This window comes from Bombina bombina, chromosome 4 (assembly GCF_027579735.1).
Source record: "Bombina bombina isolate aBomBom1 chromosome 4, aBomBom1.pri, whole genome shotgun sequence".
Taxonomy (NCBI): domain Eukaryota; kingdom Metazoa; phylum Chordata; class Amphibia; order Anura; family Bombinatoridae; genus Bombina; species Bombina bombina.
In genome coordinates this window covers 752,890,981-752,917,331 of record NC_069502.1, presented here as the reverse complement: position 1 = coordinate 752,917,331, position 26,351 = coordinate 752,890,981, and the positions used below count along the sequence as shown (strand labels likewise).

At 40.5% G+C, this 26,351-nt stretch overlaps 1 protein-coding gene across 1 annotated transcript; it reads right to left on the bottom strand.

Annotated features, from left to right (window-relative positions):
• Positions 1-555: 555 nt before the first annotated feature.
• LOC128656875 (cytochrome c oxidase assembly protein COX20, mitochondrial) lies at positions 556-25,519 on the bottom strand. Its single transcript, XM_053711040.1, has 4 exons — positions 25,430-25,519; positions 12,994-13,108; positions 11,096-11,159; positions 556-858 (listed from the first exon to the last, which is right to left on the bottom strand). Exons 1-4 carry the CDS (start codon positions 25,460-25,462, stop codon positions 726-728), a joined length of 345 nt encoding a protein of 114 aa, XP_053567015.1. The 5' UTR covers positions 25,463-25,519; the 3' UTR covers positions 556-725.
• Between the last annotated feature and the right edge of the window lie 832 nt (positions 25,520-26,351).

Here is a 26,351-nt window from a genome sequence, read left to right as displayed (position 1 = left end):
ATCCTTTGCTCTGTACCAATCTGTTTACAATACCTAGGTTTCAAAATGGCGCTTTAAACACAAAGTTATTGGTTTAAGTATTTTGAACACTCAGTGCTGAAAATAGTGGGCAGGATAACGTGACAACATCGGCGAATAAAAGATATAACTTAGAACGTTATGAAACTTAGTTTTGGAGAAAATATAGGTCAGTAGGTTTTAATTAATGTTAACTTTAATATGTTAGTTGTTTATAGCTTAAAAATTATAACAAAGTAATCCTTTAAACCAGTAAGTCTGTCCAGCTGCTTTTGGTAAGCCATTCTACTGCTTTTAAGGTAGTAAGTGGTTTTGAAGTTGGGTAAAAAGATCTCTTAACTGAAAAGTATGCACTCAAAGAAAGAAAATTCAGCATGAAATAGTTATCACTTAGCGCTATAGGTTCCACTAAAAATTACGCTGAAAACTTATCTGACAGCACTATTGATCTGTATGGTCTCTAGCATTTATGCAAAATAGACAAAAAAAATTCTTCAAGATAACTGCATGCCACAGTTATAACATTAAAATAAGCAATTATCTAACTACAATCATGTTTTTATTATATATGTCAACAATAACAAATATACAGTATTAAACAATTGAATCAGCAGGCTGTTACCAGTTTCATTGTAAGACCATGTAATTCGTAGTCGGTGATGATCTGGCTAAGTCACTAACTCTTGCATCTTATGTTTGGTCTTTTTTTATGGGCTACTTTTGCTGTTCTGTAGATTTGGATCCATGGCACTGCCTTCAAAAAGAACCTTATTTTTAATACCATCCTGTATAATCTTCTGCTGTATCCTTAATTTTGCATTGTTGTATCTACAATACATCCTGCATAAAAAATTAAATACATTGTTGCGATGAGCTTTCATATTTAATGTTAACACTTTTAAGCAACAATTGTACACAGACATTTAGGCTGTTTTAATGTTTGCTTTACTATAAACATGTTCAGCAATTTTTAAATTATTGTAGGATGCCTACTTCAGACTTCATTAAAAGCAACATTTTAAGTGTAGAGCAATACCATAATCTTTTTATTTTGAAGATGAGCAACAATGTTGGATATGCACAATTATGTGGACACCTTCCGACCATGAAATGACAGAAGGCTTTAATTACAGGGATAAATAAAATGTGATACTCCTTAAAAGGAGCAAAGGGTTTCTAATAAAAAAAAATTTTTCAAAAATTCTTGTGCTTTGTGTTTATTTTATGCAGGGGGACATTTTCACTATTTTGAATTTTCTGCTTTAATCGAACTTGCATTACCTGGAGTTTCTGTTTTCTATACCTGCCATTAATGTCGAACACTTGTCATGTCCATTGTGTCAAGGTAATTCAGAAACAAATCATAACAGTTCAAGCAAATTAATTGTCTTGTAATGAAATCAGATTGTATGTATCTTTCCACTCAAGATACATTAATAGACTAGGCCCTGTATTTAGATTACAGTGCAGAAGAAAATAGGATATAGAACATCCAGTTAACATTTACATCTAAATCCTGAACAACCTATAACAAAATTACAGGTGCATATATAGATATAGTTTAAACATTTTGAGAGGGGTTAATATAAAATGATGTCCCTTTTTTATAGACAAATCAGCTGTATAAAATTTTTGCATCCATTTATGCAGCTTTTTATCAATATGGCAAAAAACATAATTTATGCTTACCTGATAAATTCCTTTCTTCTGTTGTGTGATCAGTCCACGGGTCATCATTACTTCTGGGATATAACTCCTCCCCAACAGGAAATGCAAGAGGATTCACCCAGCAGAGCTGCATATAGCTCCTCCCCTCTACGTCAGTCCCAGTCATTCGACCAAGAATCAACGAGAAAGGAGTAACCAAGGGTGAAGTGGTGACTGGAGTATAATTTAAAAGATATTTACCTGCCTTAAAACAGGGCGGGCCGTGGACTGATCACACAACAGAAGAAAGGAATTTATCAGGTAAGCATAAATTATGTTTTCTTCTGTTATGTGTGATCAGTCCACGGGTCATCATTACTTCTGGGATACCAATACCAAAGCAAAAGTACACGGATGACGGGAGGGATAGGCAGGCTCATTATACAGAAGGAACCACTGCCTGAAGAACCTTTCTCCCAAAAATAGCCTCCGAAGAAGCAAAAGTGTCAAATTTGTAAAATTTGGAAAAAGTATGAAGCGAAGACCAAGTTGCAGCCTTGCAAATCTGTTCAACAGAAGCCTCATTCTTAAAGGCCCAAGTGGAAGCCACAGCTCTAGTGGAGTGAGCTGTAATTCTTTCAGGAGGCTGCTGACATAAAAATTACAGAGCAACGTTTTTATTCACAGTCAATATAAAATTCTCACAGCTCTGCTGAGAGAATCTACCTCCCTCCAAAGAAGTTTGAAGACCCCTGAGATCTGTCAGAGATGAACCGGATCATGCAGGAAAAAGGAGTAACTGACTGGAATTTTTTGATGCGTAGCAAAGAGCGCCAAAAACGGCCCCTCCCTCTCCCACACAGCAGTGAAGAGAAACGAAACTGTCACAATTAAAAGCAAACAACTGCCAAGTGGAAAATAATGCCCAAATATTTATTCACACAGTACCTCAGCAATGTAAACGATTCTACATTCCAGCAAAAACGTTTAACATGATAATAACTTAATAAAATGATTAGTGACTTTTAACAGAGTAGTTCCGGTGAAATACCATCCCCAGAATACTGAAGTGTATACATACATGTCATTATAACGGTATGGCAGGATTTTCTCATCAATTCCATTCAGAAAATAAAAACTGCTACATACCTCAATGCAGATTCATCTGCCCGCTGCCCCCTGATCTGAAGCTTTTACCTCCCTCAGATGGCCGAGAACAGCAATATGATCTTAACTACTCCGGTTAAAATCATAGTAAAAAACTCTGGCAGATTCTTCCTCAAACTCTGCCAGAGAAGTAATAACACGCTCCGGTGCTATTGTAAAATAACAAACTTTTGATTGAAGTCATAAAAACTAAGTATAATCACCATAGTCCTCTCACACATCCTATCTAGTCGTTGGGTGCAAGAGAATGACTGGGACTGACGTAGAGGGGAGGAGCTATATGCAGCTCTGCTGGGTGAATCCTCTTGCATTTCCTGTTGGGGAGGAGTTATATCCCAGAAGTAATGATGACCCGTGGACTGATCACACATAACAGAAGAAAAAACAACCTTTTAGAATTGTACAAGAACATTAAATCTGGCTGAAATAGGGATTTCAGTGTATGCATTTCAATTTGAATAAGTTATTTTTGCAGTATACTTTGTTCAACAATTTTGCTTATAAAAGCTATTAGTTTCAGGGGCAAAAACGTGTGTATCCAGCACACTGACATTAAAGTATTGTGCATGTTTAGAAAGTAGGCTGCGGTGTGAGTATGGATGCACACGTTTAACACCCTTAAAGTGAGTGCTTCTACAAGACCACTGGTTTTCAAACCTGTCCTCGGGCCTCCCTAACAGGCCACATTTTGAGGTTATCTGAACTGGAGAACAGGTGAAATAATCTGCTGCTTACTAAACATGGTTATTTTACCTGCTCTCATCCAAGGTAATCCTGAAAACCTAGCCTGTTGGGGAGGCCTGAGGACAGGTTTGAAAACCAGTGATCTAGACCCAGTTTTTTTGTTTTTTTTTAAACCTGTCCTGAGCAGGCTAGAGAGCAGGTTTAATAACCATGTTTAATTAGCAGATTATTTCACCTGTGCTACGGTTGATATCCTGAAAATCTGGTATGTTAGGGAGGCCTGAGAACAGGCTTCAAACCCTTAGGTACTAAAAGCATTACTAATAAAAGTATATTACAAACCAAAATGCTGTTTAAAGTATAGAAAATGTATTTAAAACTAACTTACTACCATAATGCAGTTATTTTTTTACATTGCGTTGTGTACTTAACAGACGAGTGCGTAGTGTATTTAAATGCCCTGTAATTTTTAATGCAGTTTTGCAAAACTGCTTTTTTTTGGCTACATTAAATCCTTCAAAAGGACAGTAAACCTATTGTGATATTAATATAAAAGGTTATGAATAATTTAACTTTTACATGAACAGGGACAAAATGCATAATGGACGTATAATGCAAATCATAGCTGAAAATTAAAGTGAATGTAAAGTTTGAAGAATGAGTGCCTGGTTTTTAATAATCCTATTAAAAACTTTCATTCATTCAAACTTTACATTACACTGCTTTTGTTAAACCGCTCCAGCGCTTCTCCAGCCCGGGGAATCATTGCATAAAGCAACACTGATTGGTGGAAGGCCGGAATTGTAATTTCTTTCATGTAATTAGCAAGAGTCCATGAGCTAGTGACGTATGGGATATACATTCCTACCAGGAGGGGCAAAGTTTCCCAAACCTCAAAATGCCTATAAATACACCCCTCACCACACCCACAAATCAGTTTTACAAACTTTGCCTCCTATGGAGGTGGTGAAGTAAGTTTGTGCTAGATTCTACGTTGATATGCGCTCCGCAGCAGGTTGGAGCCCGGTTTTCCTCTCAGCGTGCAGTGAATGTCAGAGGGATGTGAGGAGAGTATTGCCTATTTGAATGCAGTGATCTCCTACGGGGTCTATTTCATAGGTTCTCTGTTATCGGTCGTAGAGATTCATCTCTTACCTCCCTTTTCAGATCGACTATATACTCTTATATATACCATTTCCTCTACTGATTCTCGTTTCAGTACTGGTTTGGCTTTCTACTACATGTAGATGAGTGTCCTGGGGTAAGTAAGTCTTATTTTCTGTGACACTCTAAGCTATGGTTGAGCACTTTATATAAAAGTTCTAAATATATGTATTCAAACATTTTATTTGCCTTGACTCAGGATGTTCAACATTCCTTATTTCAGACAGTCAGTTTCATATTTGGGATAATGCATATGAATCAATCATTTTTTCTTACCTTTAAAATTTGACTTTTCCCTGTGGGCTGTTAGGCTCGCGGGGGCTGAAAATGCTTCATTTTATTGCGTCATTCTTGGCGCGGACTTTTTTTTTCTGTTTCCGGCGTCATATGTGTCGCCGGAAGTTGCGTCATTTTTGGACTTTTTTTGGGCAAAAGGTGTCGGCGTTCCGGATGTGACTTCATTTTGGCGCCAAATGTGGGCGGCTTTTTTGGAACTAAAAAATATGGGCGTCACTATTGTCTCCACATTATTTAAGTCTCATTATTTTGTGCTTCTGGTTGCTAGAAGCTTGTTCTATGGCATTTTTTTCCCATTCCTGAAACTGTCATTTAAGGAATTTGATCAATTTTGCTTTATGTTGTTTTTTCTTTTACATATTGCAAGATGTCCCACGTTGAAGCGGAGTCAGAAGATACTTCTGGAATATCCCTGCCTGGTGCTGGAGCTACCAAAGCTAAGTGTATCTGCTGTAAACTTTTGGTATCTGTTCCTCCAGCTGTTTGTACTGTTTGTCATGACAAACTTGCTAATGCAGATAATATTTCCTTTAGTACTGTTACATTACCTGTTGCTGTTCCGTCAACATCTAATACTCAGAGTGTTCCTGATAACATAATGGATTTAGAAACAAAATCTCTTAAGAAGGCTATGTCTGTTATTCCTCCTTCTAGTAAACGTAAAAAGTCTTAACTTCTCATTTTTCAGATGAATTTTTAAATGAACATCATCATTCTGATACTGATATTGGTTCTTCTGATTCAGAGGATTCTGTTTCAGAGGTTGATGCTGATAAATCTTCATATTTATTTAAAATGGAATTTATTCGTTCTTTACTTAAAGAAGTACTAATTGCATTAGAAATTGAGGACTCTAGTCCTCTTGATACTAAATCTAAACGTTTAGATAAGGTTTTTAAATCTCCTGTAGTTATTCCAGAAGTTTTTCCTGTCCCTGGTGCTATTTCTGAAGTAATTTCCAGGGAATGGAATAATTTGGGTAATTCTTTTTCTCCTTCTAAACGTTTTAAGCAATTATATCCTGTGCCATCTGACAGATTAGAATTTTGGGACAAAATCCCTAAGGTTGATGGGGCTGTCTCTACTCTTGCTAAGCGTACTACTATTCCTACAGCAGATGGTACTTCCTTTAAGGATCCTTTAGATAGGAAAATTGAATCCTTTCTTAGAAAAGCTTACTTGTGTTCAGGTAATCTTCTTAGACCTGCTATATCTTTAGCAGATGTTGCTGCAGCTTCAACCTTTTGGTTAGAAGCTTTAGCGCAACAAGTAACAGATCATAATTCTCATAGCATTATTATTCTACAACATGCTAATAATTTTATTTGTGATGCCATCTTTGATATCATTAGTTGATGTCAGGTATATGTCTCTAGCTATTTTAGCTAGAAGAGCTTTATGGCTTAAAACTTGGAATGCTGATATGTCTTCTAAGTCAACTTTGCTATCCCTTTCTTTCCAGGGTAATAAATTATTTGGTTCTCAGTTGGATTCTATTATCTCAACTGTTACTGGAGGGAAAGGAACTTTTTTTACCACAGGATAAAAAATCTAAAGGTAAATTTAGGTCTAATCGTTTTTGTTCCTTTCGTCACAACAAGGAACAAAAGCCTGATCCTTCATCCTCAGGAGCGGTATCAGTTTGGAAACCATCTCCAGTCTGGAATAAATCCAAGCCTTTTAGAAAATCAAAGCCAGCTCCCAAGTCCACATGAAGGTGCGGCCCTCATTCCAGCCCATCTGGTAGGGGGCAGATTACGATTTTTCAAAGAAATTTGGTTCAATTCTGTTCACAATCTCTGGATTCAGAACATCGTTTCAAAAGGGTACAGAATTGGCTTCAAGATAAGGCCTCCTGCAAAGAGATTTTTTTCTTTCCTGTGTCCCAGTAAACCTAGCGAAGGCTCAAGCATTTCTGAAATGTGTTTCAGATCTAGAGTTGGCTGGAGTAATTATACCAGTTCCAGTTCTGGAACAGGGGCTGGGGTTTTATTCAAATCTCTTCATTGTACCAAAGAAGGAGAATTCCTTCAGACCAGTTCTGGATCTAAAAATATTGAATCGTTATGTAAGGATACCAACATTCAAAATGGTAACTATAAGGACTATCCTGCCTTTTGTTCAGCAAGGGCATTATATGTCCACAATAGATTTACAGGATGCATATTCCGATTCATCCAGATCACTATCAGTTTCTGAGATTCTCTTTCCTAGACAAGCATTACCAGTTTGTGGCTCTACCGTTTGGCCTAGCTACAGCCCCAAGAATTTTTACAAAGGTTCTCGGTGCCCTTCTGTCTGTAATCAGAGAACAGGGTATTGTGGTATTTCCTTATTTGGACGATATCTTGGTACTTGCTCAGTCTTCACATTTAGCAGAATCTCAAACGAATCGACTTGTGTTTCTTCAAGATCATGGTTGGAGGATCAATTTACCAAAAAGTTCATTGATTCCTCAGACAAGGGTAACCTTTTTGGGTTTCCAGATAGATTCAGTGTCCATGACTCTGTCTTTGACAGACAAGAGACGTCTAAAGTTGATATCAGCTTGTCGAAACCTTCAGTCACAATCATTCCCTTCGGTAGCTTTATGCATGGAAATTCTAGGTCTTATGACTGCAGCATCGGACGCGATCCCCTTTGCTCGTTTTCACATGCGACCTCTTCAGCTCTGTATGCTGAACCAGTGGTGCAGGGATTACACAAAGATATCTCAATATCTTTAACACCGATTGTACGACACTCTCTGATGTGGTGGACAGATCACCATCGTTTAGTTCAGGGGGCTTCTTTTGTGCTTCCGACCTGGACTGTAATTTCAACAGATGCAAGTCTGACAGGTTGGGGAGCTGTTTGGGGGTCTCTGACAGCACAAGGGATTTGGGAATCTCAGGAGGTGAGATTACCGATCAATATTTTGGAACTCCGTGCAATTTTCAGAGCTCTTCAGTCATGGCCTCTTCTAAAGAGAGAATCGTTCATTTGTTTTCAGACAGACAATGTCACAACTGTGGCATACATCAATCATCAAGGAGGGACTCACAGTCCTCTGGCTATGAAGGAAGTATCTTGAATTCTGGTATGGGCGGAATCCAGCTCCTGTCTAGTTTCTGCGGTTCATATCCCAGGTATAGACAATTGGGAAGCGGATTATCTCAGCCGCCAAACGTTACATCTGGGCGAATGGTCTCTTCACCCAGAGGTATTTCTTCAGATTGTTCAAATGTGGGAACTTCCAGAAATAGATCTGATGGCCTCTCATCTAAACAAGAAACTTCCCAGGTATCTGTCCAGATCCAGGGATCCTCAAGCGGAAGCAGTGGATGCATTGTCACTTCCTTGGAAGTATCATTCTGCCTATATCTTTCCGCCTCTAGTTCTTCTTCCAAGAGTAATCTCCAAGATTCTGAAGGAATGCTCGTTTGTTCTGCTGGTAGCTCCAGCATGGCCTCACAGGTTTTGGTATGCGGATCTTGTCCGGATGGCCTCTTGCCAACCGTGGACTATTCCGTTAAGACCAGACCTTTTGTCGCAAGGTCCTTTTTTCCATCATGATCTCAAATCCTTAAATTTAAAGGTATGGAGATTGAACGCTTGATTCTTAGTCAAAGAGGTTTCTCTGACTCTGTGATTAATACTAGGTTACAGGCTCGTAAATCTGTATCTAGGGAGATATATTATAGAGTCTGGAAGACTTATATTTCTTGGTGTCTTTCTCATCATTTTTCCTGGCATTCTTTTAGAATTCCAAGAATTTTACAATTTCTTCAGGATGGTTTGGATAAAGGTTTGTCTGCAAGTTCCTTGAAAGGACAAATCTCTGCTCTTTCTGTTCTTTTTCACAGATTGCTAATCTTCCTGATATTCATTGTTTTGTACAAGCTTTGGTTTGTATAAAACCTGTCATTAAGTCAATTTCTCCTCCATGGAGTTTGAATTTGGTTCTGGGGGCTCTTCAAGCTCCTCCGTTTGAACCTATGCATTTGTTGGACATCAAATTACTTTCTTGGAAAGTTTTGTTCCTTTTGGCTATCTCTTCTGCCAGAAGAGTTTCTGAATTATCTGCTCTTTCTTGTGAGTCTCCTTTTCTGATTTTTCATCAGGATAAGGCGGTGTTGCGAACTTCTTTTAAATTTTTACCTAAGGTTGTGAATTCTAACATTAGTAGAGAAATTGTGGTTCCTTCATTCTGTCCTAATCCTAAGAATTCTAAGGAGAGATCATTGCATTCTTTGGCTGTTGTTAGAGCTTTGAAATATTATGTTAAAGCTACTAAGAATTTCCGAAAGACTTCTAGTCTATTTGTTATCTTTTCCGGTTCTAGGAAAGGTCAGAAGGCCTTTGGCATCTTGGTTGAAATCTTTAATTCATCATGCTTATGTCGAGTCGGGTAAAACTCCGCCTCAAAGGATTACAGCTCATTCTACTAGGTCAGTTTCTACTTCCTGGGCGTTTAGGAATGAGGCTTTGGTTGATCAAATTTGCAAAGCAGCAACTTGGTCTTCTTTGCATACTTTTACTAAATTCTACCATTTTGATGTGTTTTCTTCTTCTGAAGCTGTTTTTGGTAGAAAAGTACTTCAGGCAGCTGTTTCAGTTTAAATCTTCTGATTATCATTTAAACTTTATTTTGGGTGTGGATTATTTTTCAGCGGTATTGGCTGTCTTTATTTTATCCCTCCCCTCTAGTGACTCTTGCGTGGAAAGATCCACATCTTGGGTAGTCATTATCCCATACGTCACTAGCTCATGGACTTTTGCTAATTACATGAAAGAAAACATAATTTAAGGACTTACCTGATAAATTCATTTCTTTCATATTAGCAAGAGTCCATGAGGCCCACCCCTTTTTTGTGGTGGTTATGATTTTTTGTATAAAGCACAATTATTCCAATTCCTTATTTTTTATGCTTTTGCACTTTTCTTATCACCCCACTTCTTGGCTATTCGTTAAACTGATTTGTGGGTGGGGTGAGGGGTGTATTTATAGGCATTTTGAGGTTTGGGAAACTTTGCCCCTCCTGGTAGGAATGTATATCCCATACGTCATTAGCTCATGGACTCTTGCTAATATGAAAGAAATGAATTTATCAGGTAAGTTCTTACCTAAATTATGTTTTCTAACGTCGGCAGAGGCTTGTGACGGGCGGAGGAAGCGCTGGAGCAGCTTATAGAAAGAAAAGTTAAGTATTTTAACAAAAGCAGTGTAATTTAAAGTTGGATGAATTAAAATGCCCCTGTTTTAATAGGATTATTAAAAACCGGGCACTCCTTCCTCAAACTTAACATTCACTTTAAGGATTTTCTTATTAAATCCTTAATGTATATAATCTTATTGTATAGTTTGCCGTAAGTGGCTTTAGCGGATACCTGCAAAATGTACTTTATTATAACAGAAGCCTGGATTGTCTATTGGAAACAATTGCTGCAAAAGTGTGTTAAATTTTATTAAGGGACAGTCTACTCCAAAATTTGTATAGTTTCAAAAGATAGATAATCCCATTATTGCCTATTTCCCCCAGTTTTGCATAACTAACACTTTACCTGCCTTAAAGTGCTTTTGACAGTCTTGCCTTTTAGCCAATTGGTGCCGAATACTAGGTAACCACACTGGCGTGAGCACAATGTTATCTATATGTCGCACATGAACTAATGCTCCCCTTATCTCAGTTATTGACAGACATGCATTTTACCAATCAGAGCATTACTCAAATGTTATGACACATGAACTAGAAGTGTTTAGCATATAAGCCTACCCCTAGGTTTAGCTTTCCTTAAAGCAAATTTGATAAAAGTAAATTGGATAGTTTAAAATTGTATGCCCTATTGGAATCCTAAAACTATAATTTAGAGTAGACGGCCCCTTTACCTAATGTGCCTTTTTTTTTTTTTTGAGTAGGAAACCATTACGGGGAGGTAGCTGCGCGCTACGATGTATGTCGTGTTGCCTCACCCAATATAGTTGCGCATTGCTGTTGCTTAAGAAAAGGGACACCCGAGAGAGAAGCAAATTTGATAACTAAATTGGAAAGTTGTGTAAAATTATGTTTAATCAGAATTGTGAAAGAAAGTTTGGAGCTTTATACCCTTGTATTTTTCAGAAACGTAAACAGCTTACCAACAACCCAAAGTACTAAGAATGAATCCTCCTACTGCAAAATCACAAGAACGTCTAACTCTGCCTGCAAGAAGAAAACCACCATTAGGATTTGCAGTGTTTTAACACCCTACATAAATCCTAATTAATTAAAAAAAAATTGAAATCTTTAAGTGTGTGTACAGTATCTCACAAAAGTGAGTACACCCCTCACATTTTTGAAAATTTTATTATATCTTTTCATGTGACAGCACTGAAGAAATTACACTTTGCTACAATTAAAGTAGTGAGTGTATAACAGTGTTAATTTGTTGTCCCTGCAAAATAACTCAACACATAGTCCTTAATGTTTGAACCATTGTCAACAGAGTACAACTCCTAAGGTGGAAATGTCCAAATAGGGCACAAAGTGTTCAATATTTTGTGTGGCCACCATTATTTTCCAGCACTGCCTTAACCCTCTTGGGCATGAGTTCACCAGAGCTTCACAGGTTGCCACTGGGGTCCTCTTCCATTGATGACATCACTGGAGCTGGTGGATGTCCGATACCTTTCGCTCACCCATATTCCGTTTGAGGATGCCCAATAGGGTTTATGTCTGGAGACATGCTTGACCAGTCCATCACCTTTCCCCTCAGCTTCTTTAGCAAGGCAGTGGTCGTCTTGGAGGTGTGTTTAGGGGTTGTTATGTTGGAATACTGCCCTGCGGCCCAGTCTCAGAAGGGAGGGATTTGGATCATGCTCTGCTTCAGTATGTCACAGTACATGTGGCATTCATGGTTCCTCAATGAGCTGTAGCTCCCCAGTGCCGGCAGTACTCATGCAGGCCCAGACCATGACACTCCCACCACCATGCTTGACTAATGGCAAACATGGTGGTGGGGAGTGTCATGGTCTGGGGCCTGCATGAGTGCTGCCCCGTACTGGGGAGCTCATTGAGGGAACCATGAATGCCAACAAGTACTGTGACATACTGTAGCAGAGCATGATCCAATCCCTCCCTTCGGAGAGTGGGCCGCAGGGCAGTATTCCACCGTAACGACCCTAAACACACCTCCAAGACGACCACTGCCATGCTAAAGAAGCTGAGGGTAAAGGGAGATGGACTGGCCAAGCATGTCTCCAGACAATATACCCTATTGAGCACATCAAATACTAGAATCACCATTATATTTTTCTCTATGGTTGCACCGATACCAAGTAATTGCATGAGTACTTGTACTCGTCAAATGCACTGATACTTAAACCGATACCTCCACGTTCCTATCCACACGCCATCTTGTGCATTTTTTTAAACTGCATGTTCCCATTTCATTTCAGCTTGAGTGGAGAGCTTAACTAAAAATTGTTCACTTCTGTCTGCCAATACAAATTGCTGTTATTTGTATTATTGTACATTAGTCAGTCGTCCAAAAGCTGCTACTATACAGCTGGAAGCCTACCTGGGAGAGATCACTGTACCTCATTCAGACAAACACCTGAAGTATTGGGCCGTAATCACCCCTTTAAATTGTAGCGTTACAGCCCCAGCTGCTGCACTGTTATTTATTGTTGTTTATAAATAAAATATTACAATAAAATATATTAACATGTTTTGCGAACTTTGTGACAACAAGCATATAAAACTGTTTTTATTATTTCAAATTGTCTTTTGAGATTGCAGTTCATAATTATAAAGAAGCGATCTTAAATCATTAGTTTGTAGTGTGCTTGGTAAACTGTCATATGACATAAAAAAAAGTATCAGTAATTGGTATCGTGAGTATTTGAAAAAAGTATCGGTACTTGTACTCGGTCTTAGTGCAACCCTATTTTTCTTATTATCAACTGTCTATGAAAACATTTTTACAGAATCTGAACACTTTTAATTGTCTAAATATTCAAGAACAAGCAGCTTATAAGAAACTAGAAATACTCACTTGTTGCCAAAAAGTGTCCAAGACCTATCGCCAAAGAGCCTGCAGACCCATAGAGCAGGGATTCACGGGCACAAGGTGTCTTTTTAACATCAAGAATTCCTAAAAGTTTAAATGACTAGAAGAAAAAACAGATTTTGGTTTATATATAAATATTAAAAGGTACATTAACACACTAAGATGGTAACATAAAATGATAAATCATATAAATAAAAACTCTGCAATATACTTTCATTATTTATTTTGTCCCTTTTTCCTGTAATTCCATTCTGAAGTTGTGAGCTTTTCAGTTCCTGTTAGAAATGGAAGTGCAGAACACCGTTATATTCTACATAGCCATTGGCTGCACACTCTAGTGACCTATTTATAACTGACCCTAATTGGCCACAGCAGAGAAGGTAAACTAAGTTACAACCCCAGATGCAGAACTTTTTTTCATTTTCTGCCATGAGATTTTTTTTAGTGAAAATTGTTCTGCAGGCCATTTTGAGATGAAATTTAAATTTAAGCAGGAACACTAAAGCAATGCTATATATTGAATAAATGGAGAATAACGCAATTTAAAAAAACTTTATAATACATTGCAGCTGTGTAAAATTACATAGCAAATTAGCTGCAAAGAAAAATGTTTTTAAAATGTGTCTTGAAAAAAATGGTTTTCTTTGCACTTGGTCTAATATCATATAATTAGAAGGTAAATATGAAGCAATAAAAAAGGATGCATTGTTCACAAGAACATATTAAATTCAGGAACCACAACTTTAAGGACCGGGAAAGGCTACTGGGCAGGGTTGAAAAAAAAAATCTGAGAGACAGTCATCATTTAATGCGCTGTCGCTTTGCAGCACTGCTCTGTATTTGACTACTCTCTTCAAACAGCTCTTTGTTCTGGCTGCACTGTGATAAGGAAAACGTACGCAGTGCCGACAGAGCACAGTGCTGTTTGAAGGAAGCAGTCTGATGTGAAGCAGCACTGCAAAGTGAAAGAGCCAAACGTTCTTGAATGTCTCATTCTTTCTGCAGACATGCTGCATTTTCTGTGATGACATCTCTCAGATCACAGCATGTTCTGCCTTGGGGGTTACAACATGGCAGCTTCCATAGTTTTAGACACTAAAAATTTTACACTTATTTTGTCAATATTTAAACAGCTAATGAAAGTTAAAAAAAAAATACATCTACGGTACATTATTCACAGACTAATATTTTCTCTGAATGCATCATTCTATCTAGCATGTTTTTAGTGTTTAATGTCCCTTTAAATGAAGAAACTAATCATGCAATAATATAACTGCAAAGTATTTTTCATTAAAGAAAACTACACCAAAATGCTGCATGTAAATGTGGTTATAACAGTAGCAGGAAGGTGATAGCAAATTCCAATTTTATTTAGTAAAGACAAACGTACAAGGCAACGTTTTGGGACCTTATCCTTTAGTCATGCCATGACATGACTAAGGTCCCGAAACGTTGCCTTGTACTTTTGTCTTTACTAAATAAAATTGGAATTTGTTGTCACCTTCCTGCTATTGTTATATTATATATTTGGGCCTAAGGCGGTGGCCCTTAGGTGACTTGCAGTACCTGCCATGGCATGACTAAGGGATAAGGTCCGAAACGTTGCCTTGTACTTTTGTCTTTACTAAATAAAATTGGAATTTGCTGTCACCCTCCTGCTATTGTTATAGTATATATTTGGGCCTAGGGCGGTGGCCCTTAGGTGACTTGCAGTACCTGCCTGGAGTGCTGAAATATTTTCGCTTGTAAATGTGGTTAAAAAGCCATTGAATACATATAGAATATTTTGTTTTAAAGCTGTAATTTTGTTTGTAACCTTCAAGCCACTGCCACATCACTAAAACAAAGGGATGGAGAGCAGTATAGTTTTAAGGACAATCCACATCCATCCATTAAAACAGACACCTCATTTAAACATCTAATTTATTTTAAAAAAAATGCAGGTGCTTTTAGTGATAAAATAGTTCAGTAGACTAGATTTATTAAGCTGCATTTGCAGCTTTTTCTGCAATGTTACTGTTACAGAAGCATTAGTTATTCTGTTGTGAAGAGCTTATTTCCCAGCAGCAATGCCTGAACCAGCAAGCCAGCGCCTAAGAAGGGCTCCAAGAAAACTGTAACAAGTTTCATTTCATAAAGAGTTAACTCTTTTTTTTTCAGCTTTTAGAAACTATTGTCTAATCACCTCTGGAGCCAGACTGCTAATTGATAAGATGAACTTGTAAACTTGTTATCTTAAGTACTGTAATCCTATTGTGGCCTGTCAAAGGACAGTGCTCTCTATCTAAATGTGTGATGGGGGATTTTGTGCTTCCCCCCCTCTCCCCCTGGGAGTGCCCTGTGTGCATGTAACCTTAATAAAAAGCAGGCTGGGCATCCCAGTCCTGAGTTCTTGTTTGACCCTCAATCGCAGCGTTGACTTCGTTTTTGTGGGCAGAAGGGTATCCTAGCTGTACTGCAGCTAAGGGAGATTATTCTATATTTGCGAGACTCATATAGAATACTATGGAAAGCAGCTTCTCCCCTCTTTAGCAATAGGGATCCAGGCTACTAAGCGGTCCATCTCTCAGCGAGACTAAGGGTAACCGTAACATTTGGCGGCAGCGGCGGGATTTTCCTGGATTTCCTAGGAGAGGTACAGAACGGATGGAGAGCGCTTACGAAAAATTGAAGCGTACAACCCTAAAGGATTTACTTGAAAGCAGAGGGGGGTACGCCAGCAACCGGCCGAGGAGAGAGCTGATCGCAGAATTGACCGAACTGGATCAGAGCTTCACAATGGCGGAAACACCGACCACGATTAGTGACGAAAAAACCAGGATTGTTCGGGAAAGGCTCTCATTATACGGGCCGAACCCCTCCATGGAATTGGTACAGCAGTTGATGGCGGAGGCGGACGAGGATATACGAGAGACTCGAGCCCACGAACTCAACCTAGCGAACGCACACCGCAATGCTGAAGCCCCGCAGGTAATCATCCCTGTCGAAAATGCTGGGAGGCCCAAGATACCCTATGCGGCATTTCGACCCTTCCTAGAGAGCAAGACAGGGATTGATGAATATTTGGCGGACTTCGAAAGGCAATGTGCCCCTGCACCAGATTCCCAACAGAGAGTGGCCCACGATATTGTCTGGGAAACTATCCGGGGCGAGCCCTGGAAGCCTTTCGTACTCTGGGTGCTGAGGAAGTGACACAGTATGAGCTAGTTAAGGAGACACTGTTGCGACGGTACGCTGTAACTCCGGACACGTATCGTCGACAGTTTTCGGGGCACGGAAAAGAAGCCTAACGATACCCATATGGAATGGGCGCACCGAATGCGGAGAGCGGCAAATCACTGGCTGAGCGGAAGTAAAGCGGTGACTGGGGAGGAAATTTTACAATTGTTTCTCTTAGAACATTTTTATAATGGCATGGAACAGCAAGGGAAGGAATGGCTGCGAGACAGGCGGCCTTCTACCTTAGAAGAAGCAGCCAAATTGGCCGATGAACATTATGACTCCCGTCTTCACGAACCCATGAACTACCGAGCTCCAGCACGGGTCGAACCCAGAGAGGTTTACCGTGCACCCCCTCGTGCTGAATTCCGAGCCCCGGTGCCCACAGGGCCCGTCCGACACTCAGGACCACCCAATAACAGCTCTGAGCGTCCCAGACCGACTTGCCACAGATGCAAGCAACCAGGGCATTTCATGGCTAGCTGCCCCCTTAATACGCACCAGACACCCAGGAATTACAATTACCCCTCTGGGTCCTATCGTCAGGGCCCGGGCCCTCTGTGTTAACCAAGAGGCCCCTATGGAGGGATATGTGGGGCCGCTTCACGAGGCAGACCCTGTATATGCTGCCTCAGATAACCGCCAGCACCATCGGCAGAGGGTATGGCTCGAGGGGCGATCTACCGAGGGATTGCGAGACACAGGGGCTACTATCACGCTGGTACAGAGTCATTTGGTGCCAGAGCACAAGCGATCCGGACAGACTGTGGCCGTTAGAGTGGCGGGGGGGGATGTGTACAAAATTCCAACAGCTAAAGTGCATCTTGATTGGGGGAGCGGGAAAGGGGGCTGTGAACGTGGGCCTAATGGATAATTTACCTGCCGAAGTACTACTGGGCAACGATTTGGGCCCCATGACTTCTGCCTATGCTCCAGTATGCAACAACGAGGCGGACCCAGTGACTACACGGGCCCAAGCCCGGACGGAGCGAGAGCTCTCACCAGTGCGGGAGACACAGGTAAGACCTACCCCGACCTTGCCTGACAGGTTAGGCCCCATACCCTGGGACACCCCAGATGCCTTCGAGGCAGAGTCTAAGACTGACCCGACCTTACAAAAGTACCGGGAACGAGCAGAGACCGGAGGGGGCGGGGCAGATAACGAAACATTCTTATGGGAAAAGGGAAACTATACCGCTGGACAGAGAAAAGGGGACAGCGTAGGCGACAGCTGGTAGTGCCCCACAAATACCGTCAAGAAATCCTCAAAATAGGCCACGACATCCCCTTAGCAGGCCACCTAGCCGTTACCCGTACCCTACACCGCATTACTCACACGTTCTTTTGGCCAGGGGTGCACGCTGACGTTAGAACTTACTGTAACACCTGCGATGTGTGTCAACGAGTAGGAAGGCGAGGCGATCACCCTAAAGCCCAGCTAGTAAATATGCCCATTGTAGAGGAACCCTTCAGCCGGGTTGCTATTGACCTAGTGGGACCACTGGCTACCCCTAGTCCCTCCGGTAAGCGATACATTCTTACCGTAGTGGACTACGCTACCAGGTACCCAGAGGCTGTCGCCCTATCCAACATACAAGCGGATACGGTAGCGAATGCACTAGTACAGGTGTTCTCCCCGGGTAGGATTTCCAAAAGAAATCCTATCCGACCGAGGGCACCCAATTTACGGCTGAATTGACCCAACAACTCTGGCAGGTTTGCAAAATTAAGTCCCTCCTAAGCTCCCATACCACCCCCAGACGAACGGGCTGTGTGAGAGGTTCAATGGGACCCTCAAGCAAATGCTCAAGACGTTCACTCAGGAATACCGAGACTGGGAACGCTTCCTGCCGCACCTCCTATTTGCTTATCGGGAGGTGCCCAGGAAACGACAGGGTTCTCTCCCTTCGAGTTGCTCTACGGAAGAAAGGTACGGGGACCCCTAAACCTGATCCGGGAGCACTGGGAGGGAGAGATGGAGGCTGACGGGTGTCCCAATTGTGCCATACGTGCTGGAACTCAGGGACCGAATGGAGCAATTAGCCAAATCCGTGCGGGCTAATCTCCAGTTGGCCCAGAGAAGACAGAAAGTATGGTACGATCGGGGGGCCCGAAAGAGAATCTTCACCATAGGACAAAAGGTGTTAGTACTTAAGCCGGTGAAGACAGACAAATTGCAGGCGTCCTGGCAGGGTCCCTACCAGATCGTAGAGAAAAGGGGAGACACCACTTATGTGATAGCTAGCTGCCACGACAACAATCTTAGAAAGACATTCCATGTAAACATGCTCAAGGAATATTTTGAGCGACCAGAGAACGTGACGGCCGTATGTTGTTCCCCTCAGGAAGACCCCGACAGTTTACCCATTCCAGACCTATTAGAAAAGAGCCTCCCCACAGGTATAGTGGCGCAGGTTCAGATAGGGGACCGACTTAGCCCCACTGAAAGGGAGCAGCTCAACCAACTCCTCCAGTCCAAACACCTCACCTTCTCCCCGAAGCCAGGGTACACTACTTTAACCACCCACCAGGTAGATACTCCGGGACAAGCTCCCTTGCGCCAGGCTCCGTACCGAATCCCCGAAGCAGTTAGGACAGGAATGAAGAAGGAGATCGATGAGATGCTCCAGCTCAGGGTAATTGAGCCCTCCGATAGTCCCTGGGCCTCCCCAGTTGTCTTGGTGCCCAAGAAAGATGGGACCACCCGGTTCTCTGCGTAGACTATCGGAGGCTCAATGAAAATACCATGACGGACGCTTACCCTATGCCCAGGGTAGACGAGCTACTCGATCGTATAGCCAGGGGAAATTACCTGACCACTATTGACCTCTGCAAAGGTTACTGGCAGATTCCCCTGGCCCCGGAGGCTATCCCCAAGTCGGCATTCGTCACCCCATTCGGCTTATATCAGTTTAGGGTAATGCCGTTTGGGATGAAGAATGCCCCAGCTACATTCCAGCGCTTGGTGGATAGGCTCCTGGATGGCTTCCAGAGTTTTGCTTGCGCCTACCTGGACGACATAGCGATCCACAGTGAGTCCTGGGAGGACCACTTAGCTCATGTGGGAATGGTTCTGGATCAGATCCGGGCTGCTGGCCTGACTCTGAAGCCAGAAAAATGCCACTTTGGGATGGCCGAGGTACAGTACCTGGGTCACCGGGTGGGGTGTGGAAAGCAGCGACCAGAGCCGGCCAAAATAGAAGCTGTCGCCAATTGGCCCACCCCCATCACTAAGACTCAGGTCCTAGCCTTCCTGGGCACGGCAGGGTACTATAGACGGTTCGTACCAGACTACAGCACACTTGCCAAACCCCTGACTGACTTGACCAAGAAGAACTTACCTCGACAGGTCCTGTGGTCTCCCCACTGTGAAACGGCTTTCCAGGCTCTCAAAAATGCTCTAATTAACGCTCCTGTCTTGGCGGCCCCAGCCCTTAACAAACGTTTTATCGTCCATACAGATGCTTCCATGTTCGGGCTGGGAGCTGTCCTCAGCCAAGTAGGCGAAGATGGAGGGGAGCATCCAGTTGCCTACATCAGCCGGAAGCTCCTGCCCCGCGAAGTCAGCTATGCAGCGGTCGAAAAGGAGTGTTTGGCTTTGGTGTGGGCATTAAAGAAATTGACTCCCTATTTATATGGTCAGGAGTTCACTCTGGTCACCGACCATAACCCGTTGGTGTGGCTGAACCGGGTCTCTGGAGATAACGGCAGGCTATTACGTTGGAGCTTATCGTTGCAAACCTTCAATTTCACCATTACTTACAGACCTGGGAAACAGAATGGCAACGCCGACGGGTTGTCCAGACAAACCGACCTCAGCCCCGCATAACCAGCGGTCTGGACAGCCTTAGTCTGCCCCGAAAAGGGGTCAGACCGTGTCTGCCAGAGTGTTCCACAGAAAGGGAGCAATGTTACAGAAGCATTAGTTATTCTGTTGTGAAGAGCTTATTTCCCAGCAGCAATGCCTGAACCAGCAAGCCAGCGCCTAAGAAGGGCTCCAAGAAAACTGTAACAAGTTTCATTTCATAAAGAGTTAACTCTTTTTTTTTCAGCTTTTAGAAACTATTGTCTAATCACCTCTGGAGCCAGACTGCTAATTGATAAGATGAACTTGTAAACTTGTTATCTTAAGTACTGTAATCCTATTGTGGCCTGTCAAAGGACAGTGCTCTCTATCTAAATGTGTGATGGGGGATTTTGTGCTTCCCCCCCTCTCCCCCTGGGAGTGCCCTGTGTGCATGTAACCTTAATAAAAAGCAGGCTGGGCATCCCAGTCCTGAGTTCTTGTTTGACCCTCAATCGCAGCGTTGACTCGTTTTTGTGGGCAGAAGGGTATCCTAGCTGTACTGCAGCTAAGGGAGATTATTCTATATTTGCGAGACTCATATAGAATACTATGGAAAGCAGCTTCTCCCCTCTTTAGCAATAGGGATCCAGGCTACTAAGCGGTCCATCTCTCAGCGAGACTAAGGGTAACCGTAACAGTTACATTTTCCCATTCAATGTAACATTGCAATTAGCGGTTTCAGGTGGACATTGCGAACCTGTCATGCAAGAATGGAAATTTTTGCCTACTGTTTTACCAGGTTTTTTTTATTGTAAAAATAGTTATACATTGCCTTTATTATGGAGAGCTTCTTAGTCTTACACTGACTGACAGTAATTTCAGGCTTGCACTTTCCATATTGCAAATGATGCTCTGGTCCACATGAGTAGACATTTGTCTCACGCTTCTTTTTTTCATCATTGTATTACAATTTTTTTTTCTGGTGTAATCACCATATACCACTATAGACAGTCATGTGATTGGACATTTATTTCCTACCAATATTTATCCTTTTGTCTGTATAGCCATATGTTCTTGGATTTTCTTTTAACATCACTTTATCGAAATATGCATTAATTTGAAGTTAGGGAACATGCACATTAAAACCCCTCAAGTGTAAATGTACTCTAGAAAACATTAAACAACCACTATGCAGTATGTAACAAGGACAGGGTTCTGAATTCCAAGCACTTCATTAAAAGATTATAATATTCATTTTATATTAATCGAAAAGTAGGGAAATAATGTAGTCCTACTGGAAAGCGTTTTCACTAAACCCTTTATGGAAAATTACATTGCTGACTAAAATCGATACTCATATGAACAGGAATTACTTTAAATGAACATTCGACTTAAGGTTGACACAATGTTCTATTTTTATCTGAGCATTTTATAATGACCCCTTCATTCATTGTTAACTGTATAAACCCAGCATTGGAGTGAAACGCAAAGTTAAAAGGGACACTGAACCCAATTTTTTTCTTTTGTGATTTAGATAGAGCATGAAATTGTAAGCAACTTTCTAATTTACTCCTATTATCAAATGTTCTTTATTCTCTTGGTATCTTTATTTGAAATGCAACAATGTAAGTTTAGATGCCGACCCATTTTTGGTGAACAACCTAGGTTGTCCTTGCTGAATGGTGGATAAATTCACCCACCAATCAAAACTGCTGTCCAGAGTTCTGAACCAAGAAAAAAAGCTTAGATGTCTTCTTTTTCATATAAAGATAGCAAGAGAATGAATAAAAATTGATAATAGGAGTAAATTAGAAAGTTGCTTAAAATTGCATGCTCTATCTGAATCACAAAATAAAATTTTTGGGTTCAGTGTCCCTTTAAGATTGTACATCAGGCAGGCTGCAGATCCAGTCTTGCCATGTCCAGATGCTTTAATGTAATATTGTTGTAAAAATTCTGAATGGGCACAGCTACATTTCAGTTTTGAATAGAAACATTTTTGCAATATACATGTATTAGCAAACGTGCTTCTAGTAAAAGCTATAGCAGTTTCAAAAGTGTATAAGTATACTCAGTGCAACATCACTTGCTCAGAGAGCCTAAAGTGCTTGTTTCATCTAGTAATGACTCAATTTGCATCACTGCAGCCCACTCTGAGCAGCTGTAGCATTTAAAATGCTGGTGCTTTGAGAATACAGTATCTAGAAGATATGTGCATTCTGATCTTTTATTAGGACCTCAATGGGGAAGAAGGCAGCTGCTCATGGCACTCAGCTTTTTTCAGACTAATTTATTCTTGTGAAAGTTTAAGGCGCTAAAATCTATGCAAATCCAGATCTTAGTGTGTTGACTTTTCACAAGAAGAAATCTGTCTCAAAAAAAGATCAGAATGACATGAGCGACCGCCTGCTTGCGGATTTGAATTTTAAACAAAGGATTTTAAAGCACATGTCTAATAGCTAGCTATGCTTAACATGCACGTGCGGAGTGAAATGCTAACACCAGAACAGTGCTAACTTTTACTAGAAGCATTTTTGCCAATATATGTATATTGTAAATAGGTTTCTATATAAATATGTAATCTACGTGCATTTAAATTGACCGTAATGTCCCTTTAAAAAAAAGGACCGCACATCCACGTCCATTCTTTTTTACTCCGAATTAGCCACCAGACGTTATCGCCAATCAGAAGCCATAATGTCTGCCCATTTATCAATCACAGTGCTCAATCCAGCTTTCCTTGTGGATGAGCAACTGCACGCCAGCATTCTTAAATAGACAATCGGCAGAAAATCAGAAGACCGCAGAAACAGAACTATGGTGCCAGCAATTTAGTGTACGACAGGCCATATTGCACAATGACTAAGAGAAAAAAAAAAGGGGGAAGAAAGAGGCTGTCCGTCCAACAATTTAAAACAATACAAATCTTTTAAAATGTGTCCTGTCCCTTTAATTAGTCAATTCCTTCTGTTAGACTGAGTCAATATAGCTCTCAAAACAAGTAGGTGCACTTGCCTTGACAGCAATGCAAGAATCTGTGTGACTTCCTTTTGGTTGGAGTTAAAGGGACAATAACTCTACTTTTGTCATAACTGTAATGTATTGCATTATTAAAAGATGTGTTTGTGCTTAGTAAAAAACGTTTTTTTTTTATACGCTTAACGTGAATGTAAAGTTTCATCAAGCAGTGCCCGTTTTTTAAAAATACAATTAAAAACAGGGGCACTTTCATTGATCAAACTTTACTTTGCACCATATTTGTAGAAATACTTACCTCTTCTTCTTGAAAGCCGCTCCAGTGCTTCGCCAGCCCGTCACAAGCCTCTTCCTACGTCAGCAATGACAATTCCGGCATCCTCCAATCACGGCTCCCCCCGGGGGAAGCATTGCCTAAAGCAACGCCGTGATTGGAGGAAGGCCGGAATCGGCAGGCTTGCGGGGGAAGCAACATCATCAGTGATCCAACTTTCAAGTCGAAGAGGTAAGTATTTCTACAATATGGTGCAATGTAAAGTGCCCCTGTTTAAAGTGATGGTCAAGTATGACTAACTACATCTTGCGATCCTAATGTAACTAGCAAAATAATGTGACTTTCATTCATCATTTCGCCATATTCATTCTAGTTTGTGCGCTATCTTATATTATTTTCCTACCTTACTAATATCCATCCTCCTCCCGTTGATTGTCCGCCATTGTTTTTTCTGCTGTCACGTGTTTTTATTATCCAATTACAGTACAGGCCACTCGGGGAATCAGCTCTAAGTAAAAACACCCTTATTCAATTCTGCGCATGCCCTAGCTCCGTAATTGCATCCTAATCTCTGTCTCACCGCGGTTACGGAGCTAGGGCATGCGCAGAATTGAATAAGGGTGTTTTTACTTAGAGCTGATTCACTGAGTGGCCCGTACTGTAACTGGATAATAAAAACACGTGACAGCAGAAAAAACAATGGCGGACAATCGACGGGAGGAGGATGGATATTAGTAAGGTAGGAAAATAATATAAGATAGAGCACAAACTAGAATGAATATGGCGAAATGATGAATGAAAGTCACATTATTTTGCTAGTTACATTAGGATCGCAAGATGTAGTTAGTCATACTTGACCATCACTTTAATAGTAGTTTTTAAAAACCGGGCACTACTTGATGAAACTTTACATTCACTTTAAGGGGTGGTGGCGCTATTTATCAATTAAATTATAGAAAATGTCCTTGTTAGCCCAGTGATTAAAGTGATGGCAAAGAATAACATTGCTATCTCTACAATTATTGAAATCAGACCTTTTTTCTCTCCTTTTTGCAATAAATAAAATTGTAGTAGAAATATATCATTTCCTTTTAGCATGCCCTCCAACCCCTTCCTACTTTTTCTCTAGTGTATAGAGTGATTGAATTTGTACTCCCAACATTTGGTAAATAGAAGAAACGCACAGTTTATCTACAGCCTTGCTGTAAGACACCTATAGCGAGATCCATCTGACATTTAGGAGGGAGATTCAATGATTTCTAAAGGGATGTAGCACAGATTCACTTTGGAAGTGCCAGCTACTACTACTATGATAAAAAAAATCTGAAAGGGAAGCATACAGCAGAGTGAAATAAAAAGGTAATAATTAAAATACTTGAAATTAATAAAAAATGCAAAAACCTGCTAATTGCAAAGATTAAAAAAAAAAAAAAAAACACCTCCTGTCATCTTTACCATCACTGATCTCTTAGAATCAGTTGTGTACAAACAACCATTTCCTGTTTAAGCAAGAATCTGCACTGTTTGTGGGTGCATCTTTCGGACGTCCATTCTGATTGGAATAAAAAGGACAAGAATGTCACCTTTGATGTATGTAAAATCGATTGCATTAACAAACATATTTCTGTGCTCAACAAAACTTTGTTTCATGCTTAAGTAGTGGTGTCACCTTTTAATAATAAAACTATTGATCATGTTCCTTTCAGTCAGCAATCGAGCATTTATTCTTTTTTTTTATGTCTTTATTAGTTCCCTGAAAATGTTGGTCAGACATGTTTCTCCCATTGCAGAACACGTGTATGGCACAAACAGAAGTCTTGTTATGTGTTTGCATGTATCCCCGTTTATTGAATGTGTTTATGTACAGCGAATGGAGCTAAAGCAAACGTGATGGTTCCACCAGCAAATAAATAAAAAATGCCTATTTTGTACTTTTAAAGTTTTATGCGCATAAAACAAAGGAGTGTTGATACCATCACAAGATGCTTAGAACAGTGAGTGATCCTAGAGTTGTCTATGAAGTAGATACCAGTTATAGCCCCACCCCAGGCACCACGTGATCATAATTTGATTAATAAATGCCTATCAAAAACACCTGCTTGTCGTTTGGGAAGAGAAACAAGTTATCAAGCCTTTTATAAATGTTAGTGTTCGCACTAATTTACCTTATCTTTTATGGTAACTTCATCTTCCGCCATGTTGGTTGTCACGGTCTCATTGACCTTAGTAGCTAAGACAGCCAGGAGCAGTAGAGAATAAACCAGAGCGTCTGTATTTTTTTTTATTGTACACGCCCCGACAAAGATTTTATAGGGGGTGGAGTCGAGGCGCCATGTTAGGTTTTTGTTGTGGCGCATTTGTTTACATGCCAGTGAATTAAAATGGGTGTTTAGCTCGAAACTTTTAACTTATGTGCATAATAATTTGTATGAGACCGATGTCTTCGAGACAGATGGTTATAGTATCACATTATGACTAGTTATACAGATAATGCGTTACCTTATTGTACTCGGGGAAAAGCGATTACTAATCTGTCCATTGCAATGCAAACAAAAATCACAAAGATTCGGCATGGCCTGCATGCATAACAAAACAGTTGATGAGAAAGGGAGTTTATAATGGTTTTTAATAGCAGTAATAGGAGTTTATGTGGTATTGGAAATACAATATCTAGGTGAAAGATACTGATTGTAGATGGGGTTATATCTGGATGATAATACTATGGTCAATAGGAAGTGTGCCTATAAAGTAAATTGGGATCTGATAGCAGATCACACGTTTGGGATTTCACATTTCAGTATTGATGGAATGGGCTCAAGTAAATATAAATGTGTTTTGCACCACCACCGTGATTCAGGATAAGAAAATCAATCCTGTTTGAAATGATAATTTTGTTGTGCAAGCTCAGTTTTAAAAAGAAACAAACATAATAGATGGATATTTTTCTAAACCATTGACTATTTTTTTACTGCTTTATGCAGCAATTTAAAGCAGATAAATTATAACAGAAAACTTGTAACAAATTTATATAATTATATATACAGTATATATATATATATATATATATATATATATATATATATATAT

Coding starts and splice junctions, on each gene's coding strand:
- LOC128656875 (XM_053711040.1), bottom strand. CDS start 25,462: ATGGCGGAAGATGAAGTTACCATAAAAGATAAG. Junction 11,160..12,993: donor TGGACACTTTTTGGCAACAA/GTGAGTATTTCT, acceptor TTCTTCTTGCAG/GCAGAGTTAGACGTTCTTGT. Junction 859..11,095: donor CTTAGTACTTTGGGTTGTTG/GTAAGCTGTTTA, acceptor TTTTTTATGCAG/GATGTATTGTAGATACAACA.